The sequence below is a fragment of the Struthio camelus genome, chromosome 10, assembly GCF_040807025.1.
Source record: "Struthio camelus isolate bStrCam1 chromosome 10, bStrCam1.hap1, whole genome shotgun sequence".
In the NCBI taxonomy this organism is placed as follows: domain Eukaryota; kingdom Metazoa; phylum Chordata; class Aves; order Struthioniformes; family Struthionidae; genus Struthio; species Struthio camelus.
This window is the reverse complement of record NC_090951.1, coordinates 26,482,719-26,496,989: the sequence shown is the minus strand read 5'-3', so window position 1 is coordinate 26,496,989 and position 14,271 is coordinate 26,482,719. Positions and strand designations below refer to the sequence as shown.

General features: G+C 50.3%; 1 protein-coding gene across 6 annotated transcripts in view; it reads right to left on the bottom strand.

The window, feature by feature from the left end:
* Positions 1 to 7,668: 7,668 nt before the first annotated feature.
* ZDHHC1 (zinc finger DHHC-type containing 1) overlaps positions 7,669 to 14,271 on the bottom strand; it is a 31,975-nt gene continuing 25,372 nt past the window's right edge. For all 6 annotated transcript variants that reach the window (XM_068955893.1, XM_068955894.1, XM_068955895.1 and 3 more), the window contains one exon: positions 7,669 to 13,545. In XM_068955893.1, coding sequence (XP_068811994.1) covers positions 13,010 to 13,545 — 536 coding nt within the window. In that variant the 3' untranslated portion in view covers positions 7,669 to 13,009. The remainder of the gene's footprint in view (positions 13,546 to 14,271) is intronic.

Below are 14,271 nucleotides of genomic sequence, written 5' to 3'. Positions count from 1 at the left end.
ATGGAAACCGTGTAGGCACCACAGAAGTTTCTCAGCACCCCTTCAGGGATACTGGCACAGCACATGTGGAGGGGCTGGGGGCATCCAGCTGCTCTGCCAGGTACCATGAACCAGCCCTGGAGAACAGATTAATGAACTTCATGGAGTTCAAGCAAGGCAAATGCAACCATCCTCCCCTGGGAGGGAGCAGCCCACGGAGCAGGCCAGGCTGGGGCAGCTGCCAGGCCAGCAGGGCTGCAGAAAAAGCCCTGGGAGTGCTGGGGGACAACAAGCTGGCCAAGAGTCAGCAGGGTGCCCCGGCACCAAAGCAGCCAGCTGCACCTGGTGCTGTGCTACTGAAAGCACAGATGGCTAGGTGAGGTGAGGGAGCCTACCCCTCTATTTGGCACCACTGAGACATATGGACACTGGGTCCAGTTTGGGCCCCCCCAGAACAGGACAATGAGAGACTGGCACAAGTGCAGCAGAGGCACCTGAGATGGCCAGGGCTGGAGCACAGGACAGATGAGGAAATGCTGAGGGAGCGGGATTTGATCAGCCTGGGAGAGACAAGGCAAAGCAGGATCCTATCACTGACTGCAGATACCTAATGGGAGGGTGCAGGGAAGACAGAGCCAGACCCTTTTTGAAGGTGCACAGTGACAGGCCAAGAGGCAACAGAGACAAACTTGAAATTTCAATTAGATTTTCAATTAGGAAAATTAATTTCCAATTAAGAAAACCTTTTCATGATGAGAGTGGCCAAACAGAGCCCCAGAGAGCCTGTGAGGTCTCTGTCCTTGGAGGTATTGAACACTCGTCTGGACAGGGCCCTGAGCAACCTGCTCAAACTGGCCTGTTGGAGCAGTTGGATCTCTTTTGGACCAGATACCTCCAGAGCTGACCTCCCAACCAACTCTGTAAGCCTGTGATTTGGGATCACAATCTTTCCCTTCCCCTGTGGAGGTGGGTACCAAGGCTGGTATTGGAGGACACAGGCAATGCCACAGCAGCTGGTCACTTTAGGTAACTCCACATGGCCACACCAGCTCACCATGAAGGACCCCGCAAGTCCGGGAGAGACCCCATGCTAATGACTTATGGGGGTTTGCCCCCCAACCGGCCTTATGACCCCACATCACAGAAGCTACTGTTTCCCAAATCAGCCAGAGGCAAGATGGGAACTCACCATTACCAGGAAGCAAGGACATCCTGGAGGGGACAGTCAGGCATGGGCAGGATTGGGACAGAGGGTCAGGACTGGGGTAACAGTCTGCCCAGGCCAATTTTTTCAGGCATACTTGAGGCACTGAGATCTCAGTTATGCTGTCCTTATCACTGTGAGATTTCACTCACACCAATGGGCAAAGTCTAATGCAGTGCACAGCAGCTGAGTCCCAGCCCTTTCACTGCACTACTGCAGACAGGCAGTGTGTGTGGCTCTGCCCTCACCAGTCACTACTCCAGCACCTCTGGGGCTGCCACAGGCAGTATGTCCAAATCATCCTGTCCCAAACAGTCCTAATTTACAGGCCTAACAGATTCATTTTCTAAATGAACTGAATGCTCCTTTCCATGTCTGGAGGTGGCCCCACTGCAGGCAGTGGGAGGACCACCTTCACATGGGTCCCGAGACACTCGCCGCAGATGATCTAATAACCCGTGTGATTCAGAGTGTCCAGCCAGCACCAGCACTCCCAGGCTCAGACTGTGGACAGGATGGATACCAGATTCCTGGGAGTATTTAGTAACCACCTAAAGATGCAGTTCAGTATCAAGACACCTCTGCAGACTCCCATGCAGACAGCTTTGAGCAGCTGTTGAAAAACTTTTACATGTTTAAAAATGCAGATCAGCACCTACAAGGAGGTTTTCTTTTTCTTTTCCTTTTTGTTGTAGTTGATGTTGTTTGTTTTCTACCTGGAGACTAAGGGAATAATAGCAATGCATTTACTCCAAAGTTAGGCTGCAAGTGGCTCAAAAAATGCTGTGTCCACACAGCATGAGCTATGATTGTGGACGCTAAAGGCTTAGGAGTAACATAGCATCGCATAGTCAGTGAGCTGGCTTTAGGTTTGTGGCCTGTTCTGTCCCCCATCCCCATAGATAGGGTTCTGGCCATGATGCACAGCACACTGCACAGAGCAGGGGGAAAACACCATCATCTAGTAGGACTGGACCTTTCTTGTCTGCTGCTTTAGAAATGGGATAAAAGGACTCCCCATTCAATTCATACCCTTCCAATGTTTTCCAGTTGTGTCAAAAGCAGAACTCAGGAACAGACTAACCAAAAAACACTAGATCAATGTCATAAGCGAATACATTTCCCAAAGGAAGGTGATCCTAACTTCAAGGAGAAGACTGGGAAGTTAGGCTACATTCTATGATGAAATCAAGCAGTCACAACTTAAATTTATCTCTGCCATCATCTCGATGAATCCCAGCTGTTGTACTGGGCTGCTCTCAGCCCTGGCTGCCCAAGAGGGAAACGGGTGCAAACCCTTCCCCAGGAATATCATAACCATTCCCAAAAGCAGGTTTCAGAGGGCCTTTGGCTGGGATCAGGGGCTGGGATGGTGGTAGATCGGGGGGGGGGGGGCTGCAAAGGATCTGCATTTGCCTGCCTCCCTCTTGCAGCTTTGAAGGAGGTGCTTCTCCTGACCCTCCAGCTGCTCAGTGCTGCAAGGTCCTGCAGGAACTCTTGCTAGACAGCCGCTCTGGCCAGCTTTACCTGGGTGCTCCTTTTTGGGGTTGGTTAGCACTCCTTTTTCAAATCTCCTTTGGGCTCAGATTCTGTCTTTTTCTGCTCACATGCTCTTAGAGTCAGGACCTCAGTTTGAATTCTCTCCCACCAGTTTTCCAAGCCCTGATCTGTCCTACCCTAGAAAGCAACCTCTTCCAGCCAAGCACACTGCGCCTACCCAACACAGTCGAAACCAGCCTCAAAAAGCTGGTCCTTGTGACATTGTGGGAAGGGGGATGGGACAGAACACACACAGCAAGAGATAAGAACAAGGAGATGTACCAGAGCAACAGCACAGAGCATCTCAGGTTACAGGTGCAAATGGAAGCAGTATGGGGCACAGCCAACAAGCACAGCTTCCTTCTGGGCTCTGAAATGCCCCTTCTAGGAGGAAATGCACCAGGTTTGGGCTATGTAGGCAAGATTCTCAGAGCTTCTGGCTGATGCTGCTCATGTCTCAAACATGGTGGCAATCCCTGACTGAGCAAATACAGGATGTGAAGCTACAGGCCCTGGGAGTATGACTGGCGTTTATGCAAAACTCTGATCTCCACCAGGGTGGTAGAGTGCTTCCATACCATGGTGTCTTCTGAACCAGCCAGCATCAGTAGGAGTTAGTGGCCTTGGTTTCTTGCAGGAGGGTGGAGGAAAATCACTTTCTATAAGCAAGCAACAGCAGAAAGGCAGAATATTAACTTTCACTATGTCCTGTGCTATGGACGCTGGGAAACCCTCTGTGCACAAGTTATCTGTAAGCTCTAGGGATCTGCAAGCCTTTGGAGTGGTGGGAGCTCACTATGCATGGCAGCCCACAGCTCTAGCACCCAGGGTGCCAGTGCCAGACTGGCCAGCATTGCACTGGCAGCAACTGGGAGTGGAGCCCCTACTTTCCACTGGCCACAGTCACTCTGCCAGTGCAGGAAAATTCCTACAGTGATGTCTAGTTCTGGGACTCCATCAGCACAGAGCTCGCTCCTCAGGTCTCTCCTTGGCCTGCCTAGGCTTCTGTTTGCATCCCAGCACCCAGCATCTCCTACTCAGCCAGACTTCATTTAAATGAAACAGCAGTCTCTTGGCTGCATCTGGCCCCTAGGAGACCTCTCTGGCTTGGGAGCAGAAATTGTTCCCACCCATCATCTGTGGCTTGCAGGAGCTGGAGGAAAGGCCCCTTCTCCACCACCAGTGCCTGGTCTGGGCACTAGGATGGAAAGTAGTGGAGAGCACTCCATGTGGCATATACCCATGCTGGGTGGCTGAAGGGTTCGAGACGCAGGGATTCAGAGGTTTCTCCCACAGGTGAACAGCACAAGAGAAAGAATGAAGCTTTCTGGGAGCTACCACAAAGCCTGTAACACTAGCCACTCCGTCAGGGTGAGTTAGGATTTTGCCTGAGCAGTATTGCTGCTTGCCTGTGTCTCCCCAACACAGGTTCACACTAGTGGGACCAGACACACAAGTGTCCTTCCTTCCTTCCATGGGACTTGGGCTACTGAGAACCCAAAATGCAGACTGGTGGCACTGTCCCACACAGTTGCCACTGGATGCTGGAGGCACCCAGAGTGCTTCTAAACAGTACACGTCTGGCTGATGTCAGAGTCCCTGCAGCATCACCTAAGGGTGTTCCTCCTCTGGCCAGCTTGTCCTGGCAGAGGTCAGACATGCCCAGAGAGCCTGGACCCTGCACACGGCACAACTAGGGGAGGTGGCATTGGCCCACATAGGAATTTGTCCTGAACATGCAAACTCTTCTCTTCCAGCTCTTCATAACATATAAAAGCAGGTCCCAAAGTGCAGAACCTCAGAGGTCAGCGTGGCAGTCAGTGAGGTAGAAATTTAAAGTAGCCTCTACCCAGGCTGGAAAGAACTTAGGCCTGTCTTCCCATCTCATAGAAAGTGGCCAGCCCTTAGGGTTGGGGAAGAGCTACTCGCCTACTCTGTGCTTTAAGGAGAGAACAATGATCTAGGCAGCCACGTAGGAGGCAGGTGGTACATATTGCTTAAGGGACAGCACTGTCCTTAGCCTGTCTTGTGTTAGCTGGAGGGTCCCCCCTCTGCAGATGGACTGCCTTTGGCACTGGCAGGGGTGAGCCTTTGCACCAAAATGGGTGTCTTTGACTGCCTGCCTTTGGAGTTGTTCTTGACAGCTCCAAAAAGGAGCCCAGGTAACGCCAGCGGGAGCAGCAGGACAGCAGAAGCTCTGGCAGGACTTCACAGCATCAGGCAGTGCAATAGCCCAGATTCACAAAGCTGGCAGCAGAGGGGAACCAAGCGGTGGCTGGGGACAGCAGCAGCTCTTCTGCAGGCACTTGCACAGCAACCTCTGCGCCAGTCCTTGGGGGCTGCAAAGCCTAAAGAGCAGGGAGGCAGCAAATCTGGAGCGTCCCAGTGAGGGCTCTGCAGGAAAGGGGCAGCGGGCCAGGGCTGGCAAGGTGCCCCACCACCCTCCCATGGGGTTGAGTTGAACAGGTCAGGTTTCGGTTTCTATGGGCCTGAGTTTGTTGTGCATTTGTTGTCACTGTGACACCCCTGTTGAGACGGGAGCATGCTGAACTGGCTGCAGCAGTCGGGTCCTTGGCTGGCTCCTGCTGCTCCTCATGCAGCCCGGAAAAGGAAGCCCAGGAGGAGGCTGTGACTTGGTCCAGAGCCTGTGGCATAGGCAAGAGCCAAGGAGGATGTTACACAGCTCCTTTGGCATGGGTAGAGGAGGAGCATCGATGTGGTTCCATGCTTAGGCCCCCTGAGACCTTTCCCTTTTTGTGATTTCCAGAAAAGGTCATGATCTTTCCAGGCTGTCTCTTGCCCCAGGCGCCTACTTAATGAGCTATTTAGCTCCTGTTTCTCTTTGAGACACATTGAGGCAAAGCGGCTTTGGATGCCAGGCTTGCCAATGCTAGGACCACGCCTAGCTCCCCATGAACAGGTTTAGGGTCACCTGTATTTCCATATTCCCTCAGAGTCCTGGAGCACTGTGGCAGCTCCAGGATCCTTTGGGCATGCAGAGCAGAGAACTGCAAGGCAGGAGTTACTTCTGTACTCACCCTCCATCCTCTTTGCCCTCACCTCCCCTGGGACTGGGCACCACAGTTTTGGCAGGGTTATCTTGTTTCATCAGGGAGTGCAGGAATGAGTTGCTGGCTCTGCTGTGTCTGGGGTGGAATGAGGTTATATGGGAACACTGCTTCTATAGTGCAAGTTGCTACAAAACAGAGAGAAGTGTTTCAGAGGTTGTGCAATATGTATATGGTAACCCTGGCAACAGCATGGCCAGGAGGTATTAATGTGGCTTAGCTGTGTCTGATGAGCAGTGTGAACTAGGCTGTGCACTGTGTGTGTGTGTGTGTGTGTGTGTGTGCGTGTGTGTGTGCGCGTGCACACATGTGCGCAGAGTGTGCCATAGCCAGAGGTATGCAGAGCCAAGGGGATCCGTTGCTTGGGCTAGGGGTCTTGGCCACAATGCACAGCACGCTGCAGAGACCTGGGGAAGCACTGTCATGTAGTAGGGCTGGAGCTTCTTTCTCCCCTGCTTTAGACACAGGGTAAAGGGAGTCCTCCCACTACTGAAGGCAGGCCCTTCAGACGCTCTCAGGATGTGTCAAAAGCAGAACTCGGAAACTTATTCATCAAAAAGCACATGGTCAATGCAGCAATCAAAGACATTTCCCAAGGGAAGGACACCCTGACTTCAGAGAGAAAACTAAGAAACTAAGCTGTGTCCAAAGATGAAACCAAGCAGGAAGTGTGTCCCCTGCATAGGCTGACAGCACACAAAGGAACACATTGTAAGGCCTGGCAGAGCAGTTGGCAAGTGGACAGGGACCATAATTTATAACCTAGCATTGGAGAGCGCTCCAGAAAGCTGTCACCACTCTGAAAATGCATTGCTCATTCTTGTTAAAAAAATGCATTGTCTCTTGGTGGAAACAGCCAGTCAAGGTGCTGCCTTTTGCTGATGGAAGAGTTAATGTTCTGGCTGTAGACCCTGCCAAAATTGCTTTATCTATTGCTGGAGAAGGTGCTCAGAGATGCCAAGCCTCAATGTTCCTGCAGAGCTGGGGCGGGGTGGGGGTGAAGGCACTAGGATTTCTGCTGTCATACTACCTTGCATCCTGCTGATCTTGGGCTGTAGCAAGGACTTAGCTAGCAGTCATGGCAGTGCTCTGGTGTGCTAGTCAGGACTGCTTCAATCACATGCTGGCCTCTGCAGTGGTATTCAGTTGATAGCACTGGAGTGATACAACTCTTTCCCTTCAGTTGGTGCCACAGGTCTGCTGTGGAGCTTCCTTACTAGTGCGACGGCTATACATGTTGCAGGGGAAGCAGGAATGCCTTCTCACCTTAACCTGCAGGGCATCAGTATTAGGGTCCCAGAAGGACAGGAACCAGGCTAGCCCATGGCAAAGGAGAGAGCCCAGGCAGTGCCTGCCTCTGTTGTGATCATGCTGGAAGAGTCCAGCTGCCTGCCATAGAAAACTTCCAAGACTCAGTGGGATACCACACACAGCACCCAGAGCCAGGGTCCTATGGGCACATGGATATTGAAGGGTAGCACCTGCCACGTGCCTCCCCACATGAAGCAGCTCTCATAGCTGAGATGTTGAATGGCACTTGTGAAGGTTCATCCTTGTTGGGAACTGTTCTGAGGCAGAGACCAGTTCTCCCAGGAGCCCAGGACCACCCCAAATCTCATCATTTTCATTCTAGGTCCCCAATATACATCTTCAACATTCCTCTTTTAATGTGATGGTGGAAAAACAAAACATAAAACCCAGCCAAAATCAAACTGCACTCTGCACACAGGATCCTGCCTGCTGCCTGTGACACTCAGCAGATCAGAGTCCGTACACAAAACAAGAAGTCCCAGGAGCCCATCCTGCTGTGGCCCAGCTCCTTGCTTAGCACCAGACTGTCATAATCCACAGACAAGGCATTAAATATTTTTCAGCCTTTATTTATTGTCCTCTCCAGCATTCAATGTAGTGGAGAAAGCTAGCAGGGAGGTTTCATGTCACAGATGAAGGCAGAAGAAGGATGTCCTCACTACCCAGCAAAACTCCTAGGTCATGGCCCCCAGCACATCCTTTGGACATCTCCTTGGCCTCCAATGACATGCATGAGCTCCCTCTCTTTGTGGGGAAGTCTGCAGAACCTGTACAGCCTAGCAGCACAAAGGGCTCTGCAATGGCTCGGTGACTCTGGGGGAAGAGATCCTTCTCAGGTACGTGTCTGCGTGCGTAGTAGGAGAAGCTGGGGCTTAAAGTGCATTCTCAATCTGAAAGATTCCTTGTGGCAGCTGAATACAAGGTGGAAGGAGGAAGGAAACTAAACGCTGAACCTGAGGGTGAGCCCCATGCCCCTGGAGAGAGTCATGTCACTGCTAGCAGTGCAGGACATGCGCTCCCTTTCAAACTGTACTCATAAGCTGCCACCCTGGGACATCTCAGACCTTTCCCTGAATATCTTAGAGACGTCTTCAGGCCAGGATTCCAGTTCCACTCACCCCCAAAGGACACAGCAACCTTCCTGCTGCATGATGCACAGTGAATAGCCTCCTCCCTGTGGTTCTTATCCTGCCACAGCGCAGAAACCAGGCTGAAGTTACGTGCCTTATGGCAAAGGTGGCTGATTCCCTACTCTTCAGGGAAGGCAGCCCTCTCCAATGTCCACAGAGCCCTACAAAGAAGGGACCACTGTCACCTACACACTGGTTAAGATGCAAAGTTCAGTTGAGACATCAGAGATGTAGGAAGAGCTTCACTTGCCCAAAACACCCTAGCAGCCATCAACCGGGCAGATAAATGAACTACTGCAAAAAAAAGGAAGAAACTATTTAGCAAAGGCCATAGAAAATTTTATTGTGAACAGAGCTAATAAAGAACTCCATGCAGGACTTTAGGACTGCTTCTGCATGGACAAAGGATAAGAAAACACATGAGATCTGCTCAGGGACACCTGCTGGAGAGATATTACCAATGCTTTCTGGGTGGAGGGACTGCTGGCCTTTGAACATCCTGAGCCCAGCATTAGCATGTAGTTCTCTTGGATGATCACAGACAAGAGGAGAAACAACAGGAAGCATGTTGTCTAACTGGGATCCAGTAGTGGGAAGATGTCCTGGTGCCTGCAGATAAGTAGTGCAATGTGTGCTGATCCACAAGCATTTCTCCCACACACACCAGTGTTTCCAAAGGCTCACACTGCCAGCTGGTACCAATGGCTACGTTAGCAAGGGAAGCTGCAATCTGAATGTGACTACTGGCATCCCCTCCTAGAAATTTAAACATGATGACTTCAACAGCTACAGGAGACTTCATTTTTGCTGACCAATGGTTCATACAATTCAATGAAAAATCAAAGCTCCTCATTCCAGCTCCTTCAGGAGTTAAAAATCAGGCAACAGAGAAGAAAGGTAAGAAAGCCCTTTAAAGAAATCTGGGATCAGGGATTGTATCTATACTGCCTTGTCAGATAGATAGTTCCCAAGCACCACCTTGGGAGTGCTTGGCCTGGAGGGTCCTGTCTATGGGCCACACAGTTGGCCTTGAGGGCACTTAGTCACATCTGCACTGTTCAACAATAGGAAATTCTTGGGTATCACTTCTACCCCATAAACTCTTCAGGTCCAGCAAAGTCATTCTAACACTTGCCTTGTTTGTGCCACACGCAACGCCTACATCACGTGGCTTTCCACAAGCCATACTACTTGTCTTGCACCACCACCTACCAGCATCTCATGGCAAAGGAAGGGGCAAAAGAGGGCAGAGTCTGACCAGGGGCTGAACCTCTGTGATACCACCCCTCCACACTGCTTGTTGACCATCCTTGGCCAAAAGTCAATGAGGCCAGATCCTTCCCCACAGACTTTACCCTTTTTGCACATGCCAAGCAGAGCAGAGTTTCTCTTCATCCTCAAATGCCAGACTAGGGCATGTCAACATACGCGACTGGCTTCCCCATCATCTCAGTGATGTCCGATACAAAGTCTGGGTGTCTTCTTCTGGAATACCTATGCACCTAGTATCATTAAAATTCACCAGCTCCCATGCAAAGCATAGTCCAGGAGAACAAAGCAGAGGATAGCACTTGACTATGGAGGAGGGGAGAGGAAGGAACTTGGGGGCTAAAGGCTGTTGAGTCAGGAGGTGAAGACAAGTGTTAAGCATTAATCATCCTTTCTCTCGAAAGAGCTGAGAAAGCTACTGTCTTTCAAGATACATCCCCTTTAGCTCCTTTCTGACAGAAGCTAGGGCTGAGGCCTCAAAGAACACCAATGACCTGCCACCAAGCCTTTGATCATCTAGATACTTTCAAAGGCCCCTTACAGAGCAAACAGTCTCCCACTCCAAACTGGAATATGGCATAGTTCCTTCCTAGACACCAAGCCAGGTTTCCCTGGGCCCTGAGAAAAAATGTGACAGACTAAAAATGTCCTGTACCCGTGGTCTATGCTCAGCCCAAAAGCTCCTTCATTATCCTTGGCCATGTGTTGGTGTGATTTGACCTAACAGTACTGAGCTCCCATAAAGAACAAACTTTCTTCTGCTCTCCCAAATCAGATTTCAAGGCTGCCTGCCTTTGCGCTAAAAAACAGAGCTCAACACACTCCTGAAAGGGAGACCCCAATGGAAAAGTTGTAGTTCCAAGCCCAATAGCTTGAAGGCTTGTCTCTGGTCTTCTGCCTCCTACTAGGTGGTCCCTAGACTAGCTTGGGACTAGGAAATTGGCTTTGGAGCTGGACCATGGCTCGTCCACTGGCTTCTTTTCTCAGATACATATTCCACACCTATTCTGCAGTCTACACCTATGTATCAGCCTAGCCCTCTGATCTCCACCCTTCCCAGGCAGAGGAAACAGATTTCCAAGCTCCTCTCAAGGCTCAGGACAGCTCTCCAGACTTTGTCATTCCCTAATCCATGGAGACACTTAGCTGGAAAACTCAGTCTCTATCTCTTCAGTACAACAGCCCTAGGGTCAAGTGAGCCCAAGAGCCTGGGACAGCAGGACTGGGATCCAATAATACTGCCCTTGGGGACAAAACCTCCTCCTGCCAACTTCCTGGTGTGCTAATTCTGAGCCTAAGAGAGGAAATGGCACCTAATGTGTTAGGTGCCATACACATGGCACCTACAAGCTGTTGGTGACATGCACATGCACATTGCACCACCTGTGCAAGAGAACTCCTTTACCGCAGTTTCAGTTCTGCAAGAACCATGTGTTTTCAGGAGCAGCTGCAGCATTTTGCCTTCCCCTTGAAGGCAAGGGCTGAAATGACCACTACATGAGCATTCACAGGTTCATGGTACTGGTCATGTGATAGTGCTGGGGGGCTTCCCAAGGGAGCCGACCCAATTCCTGGCATGGTTTCCAGAGTGTGCAGAGGTTTTCAGCATAAGGCAGATGCCCTTGCACCTCTCTGCTGAAGTGAACTCTCCAGAAGAAACTCTGTCTGGGGCAAAAGCCCATGCTATGCCAAAATAATGCTAGCCAAAATGCCATCCTGCTGTGAAAGGATACAGCCAAGTAGTTGGGAGCTCCAGGGGAAGTGGACTTTGCACAGAATTCTGAGCAGTGCAAAAGCCAGGGTAAGCAGTGGGATAATGGGCAATGACAGGGCTGAGGAGCGGACACATCAGAGCTGGGGGGTTAAGCCTGCCAGTCTTATGCTGACTGTTCCCAGAGGGCAGTTTTCCCCAGATGTCCTGGCCTGCTCTGAACCTTTTCTGATGGATGCTCACAGATTGAGCTACTCCATGCCTAGGCAAGGGGTGGAACAGCTTAGCATGAGCCATTTAGGACCACGCTTTGTCTTGTTCTTCCCTACTTGCAGGCATGATAGTATGGAGGAAGGGGTAGACCGGTAGACTGTCAGTTGTGTCCATGCATCATGGAAAACATTTAGTAGGGTAATTAAAACTTTTTCTGTTGGCTCTTCTCTGCTGGTGCATCTAGGTGTTCACACACACTAGCTGTGTGCAGCACTGGGGCTTATTCAGAAATGGTGCAACTGGCAAAGCCAGTCGTTGCTGGTCAGGGTGATAGCCATGCCAGGGAGGCACGGGCTACACAGAAGTAGCTGCCAAATGACAAATTGTGTCAGGTACATACAGGCTGGTGGCAAGGCCCATCAAGATGTGTAATTAGCTAGTATCCTGGGCTCTGATGTAGCTGGTTGCTAGGCAGATCTTGGTTTCCTGACAGCCCTGGCCTCAGGGCTCAGCCAGCAATCTGGAGCAGGGCATGCTGCCTGTGGAAGCCAAGAGGACAGGGAAAGTATAGGCTCTGTAGTGCTGCTTGTCACCATGAGGACAGAATGCTGTGATTCTAGGCGCTGGCTATGTGCCCCAGTGCCTCGTGCAGGATTTTTTTGCCAATATAGAGACTCTAAGCTTGACTGTGAGCTTGTTGCTGATTTGGTAGCCCAGGAAATGGAAAGATTACAAGACCTGCCTCATCCTGCATTTTCTGATAAGGAGGTTGCACTGTGGGGCACAGCAGGCTGGTGGGAAGGTGTAGTCATGTACAAACTACACTGCTTTACAGAGGTCATGCTGGTGGATTTGGCAAAGGGGCTTGAGGGTGCACAGTGGAAAGTGGCATAGGGACAGGGAAATTCTGACATTACTCCCTGATCATCCGCTCAGGCCCCCCCAGCATGATCCAAAGACTGACTGAGTGTAGGCAGATGGGAAATTTGATTTTATGGGTGCCGTGGAACAGCAGAGATGTAGCCTTGTTTTTCCCCGCATGTTCTCTACAAATTTTACTGCACTATTTGTTTCTAGAGGGCCAGGAGGGTGTAGCCTTTTACTTGGGAAAGCACTTTTCTTAGCTCCATCTAGTAACAGGTCAAGGTACCCACCTCAGGTTTGCCATGCTCATGCCTGTTGCCTTTAGTCAGGCAGCAACAAATGTTACGCTGCAGCGTGATGGTAAGCACACAGTTTAGGGATCAGTCCCTCAGCACTCTACAGAGTACTTACACTGCAGTCGTTCACCAGTGACAGCCCTGGGCACATCCCTATCAGGGGAGTCTGTTCCCCCGGACAAGGAGAGTAGAATTGGGCTCGGGGCACTCCTGGCTTAGGAGCAGGCAGCAGCCAGACAAAATGATGCAGCAGAGTTTTCCTGTCTCTCAGCTGACTCTGCTGGAAGGGGGACAGCATCAAGTAAAGGGACTCTGCTGATGCCAGGGAATAAGATGAGTCACTGGAGTCAAGATCTTTGAACAGCAACATACAAGTAGAATGAGAACCTCTTTCCCACAAGGTTATGGCTTTGGAAAGCTGATTACTAGGCTGCTGTGGTGTTTGTCCTTATGTCCTTTAAGCATGGATTTTGTCTGCCCATGTACAGCTTGGTGGTGCATTTTCTGTGGTGCGGCTCAGATGTACTCTCACTAGGCTGGGGCTGAGAGACATGAGGCTCTCCACTGCTCTTACTTACAAACACAGTGGGGATCTTAGAAACAAGTTCCAGGTCTTGTTCCATGCTGCTGTCTTGCTGCCAGCTTTTCGTTTTTACCTTGTGCCCAGAATATAGACTCTTCTCCCTGTCACCTCTGGGATGGCCTGTGGACAAGGGAGAGTGTTGAGAACTGCTTGACCTATTCTTGGAAGGTCTATGAAAGGCTGTGCTCCCAAGGCGGGTCTGAGCCACAGGAATCTCATCCATGGACTCAGCAGACTCTGAGTGATAGTCAGCGGGGGGTCCCGCTGCTTGGATGGGGCTGACATTGCTGGGAGGCAAAGCAGTTCTCACAGGGAAAGGTGGCACTAAGAGGCGACGGCTGTGGGAAGATAAGGTGGCAGCAGCTGTGGCCAGGAACTCTGAAGATGAAAAGAAATGGAAAAGAAAGCATCAGAAGAGGGAGAGCCTTCCCTCAGCCCCACACAGACATCAACAAGCCCAGGAATTTTGATTTGGCTGATCCAGTAGTGTTAAAGGAAATCATACATATTTATGCAAAATTAGATATGAAAAGGTACAGAATTCTGCATTCAACAGTGTACCCACTCGTTTTCCTTTGTTAGGCAAGTTAGCTTCCTGTCAGTGCTGGGTTTTCATGACATTCTTTGCTTCTGTCTGCCAGCAACCAGAAAGGCAGTCCACACAGCTGACCTGGCTATCGATCCATTTGCACAGATGAACTGCTGCATGCTCAAGGTTACAGCAATATTAGGGAAAATAACAGTTTACGGCATAACCTGCTCCATGGAGTTTCCTTCTCGCAATTCAAGCAAAGGTCAAGAAGCAAATAGATCTCCTGCCTTTTCTATTTAAAATTTTGGCTACCATAATTATGAGTGTTTTCTTTCATAAAAATACTCAAACTTGTTCTGGATTAGGACTTGGCTATTTGTTCTTGAGTTCTTCAAGGTCTATTTTAATTTTCATCTTATATTTTACCTCCTGAATCTTATATTCATTTCTCCTAATTTTTCCAGGGTTGTATTTCCCTCATTTTTACCCAACTCCTGGCTATAGAACCATATTGGTTTAGCATTTTGCTTCCTTCTTTTTACTGATTCAGGAAACCCCTGCCTTCTGTGTTT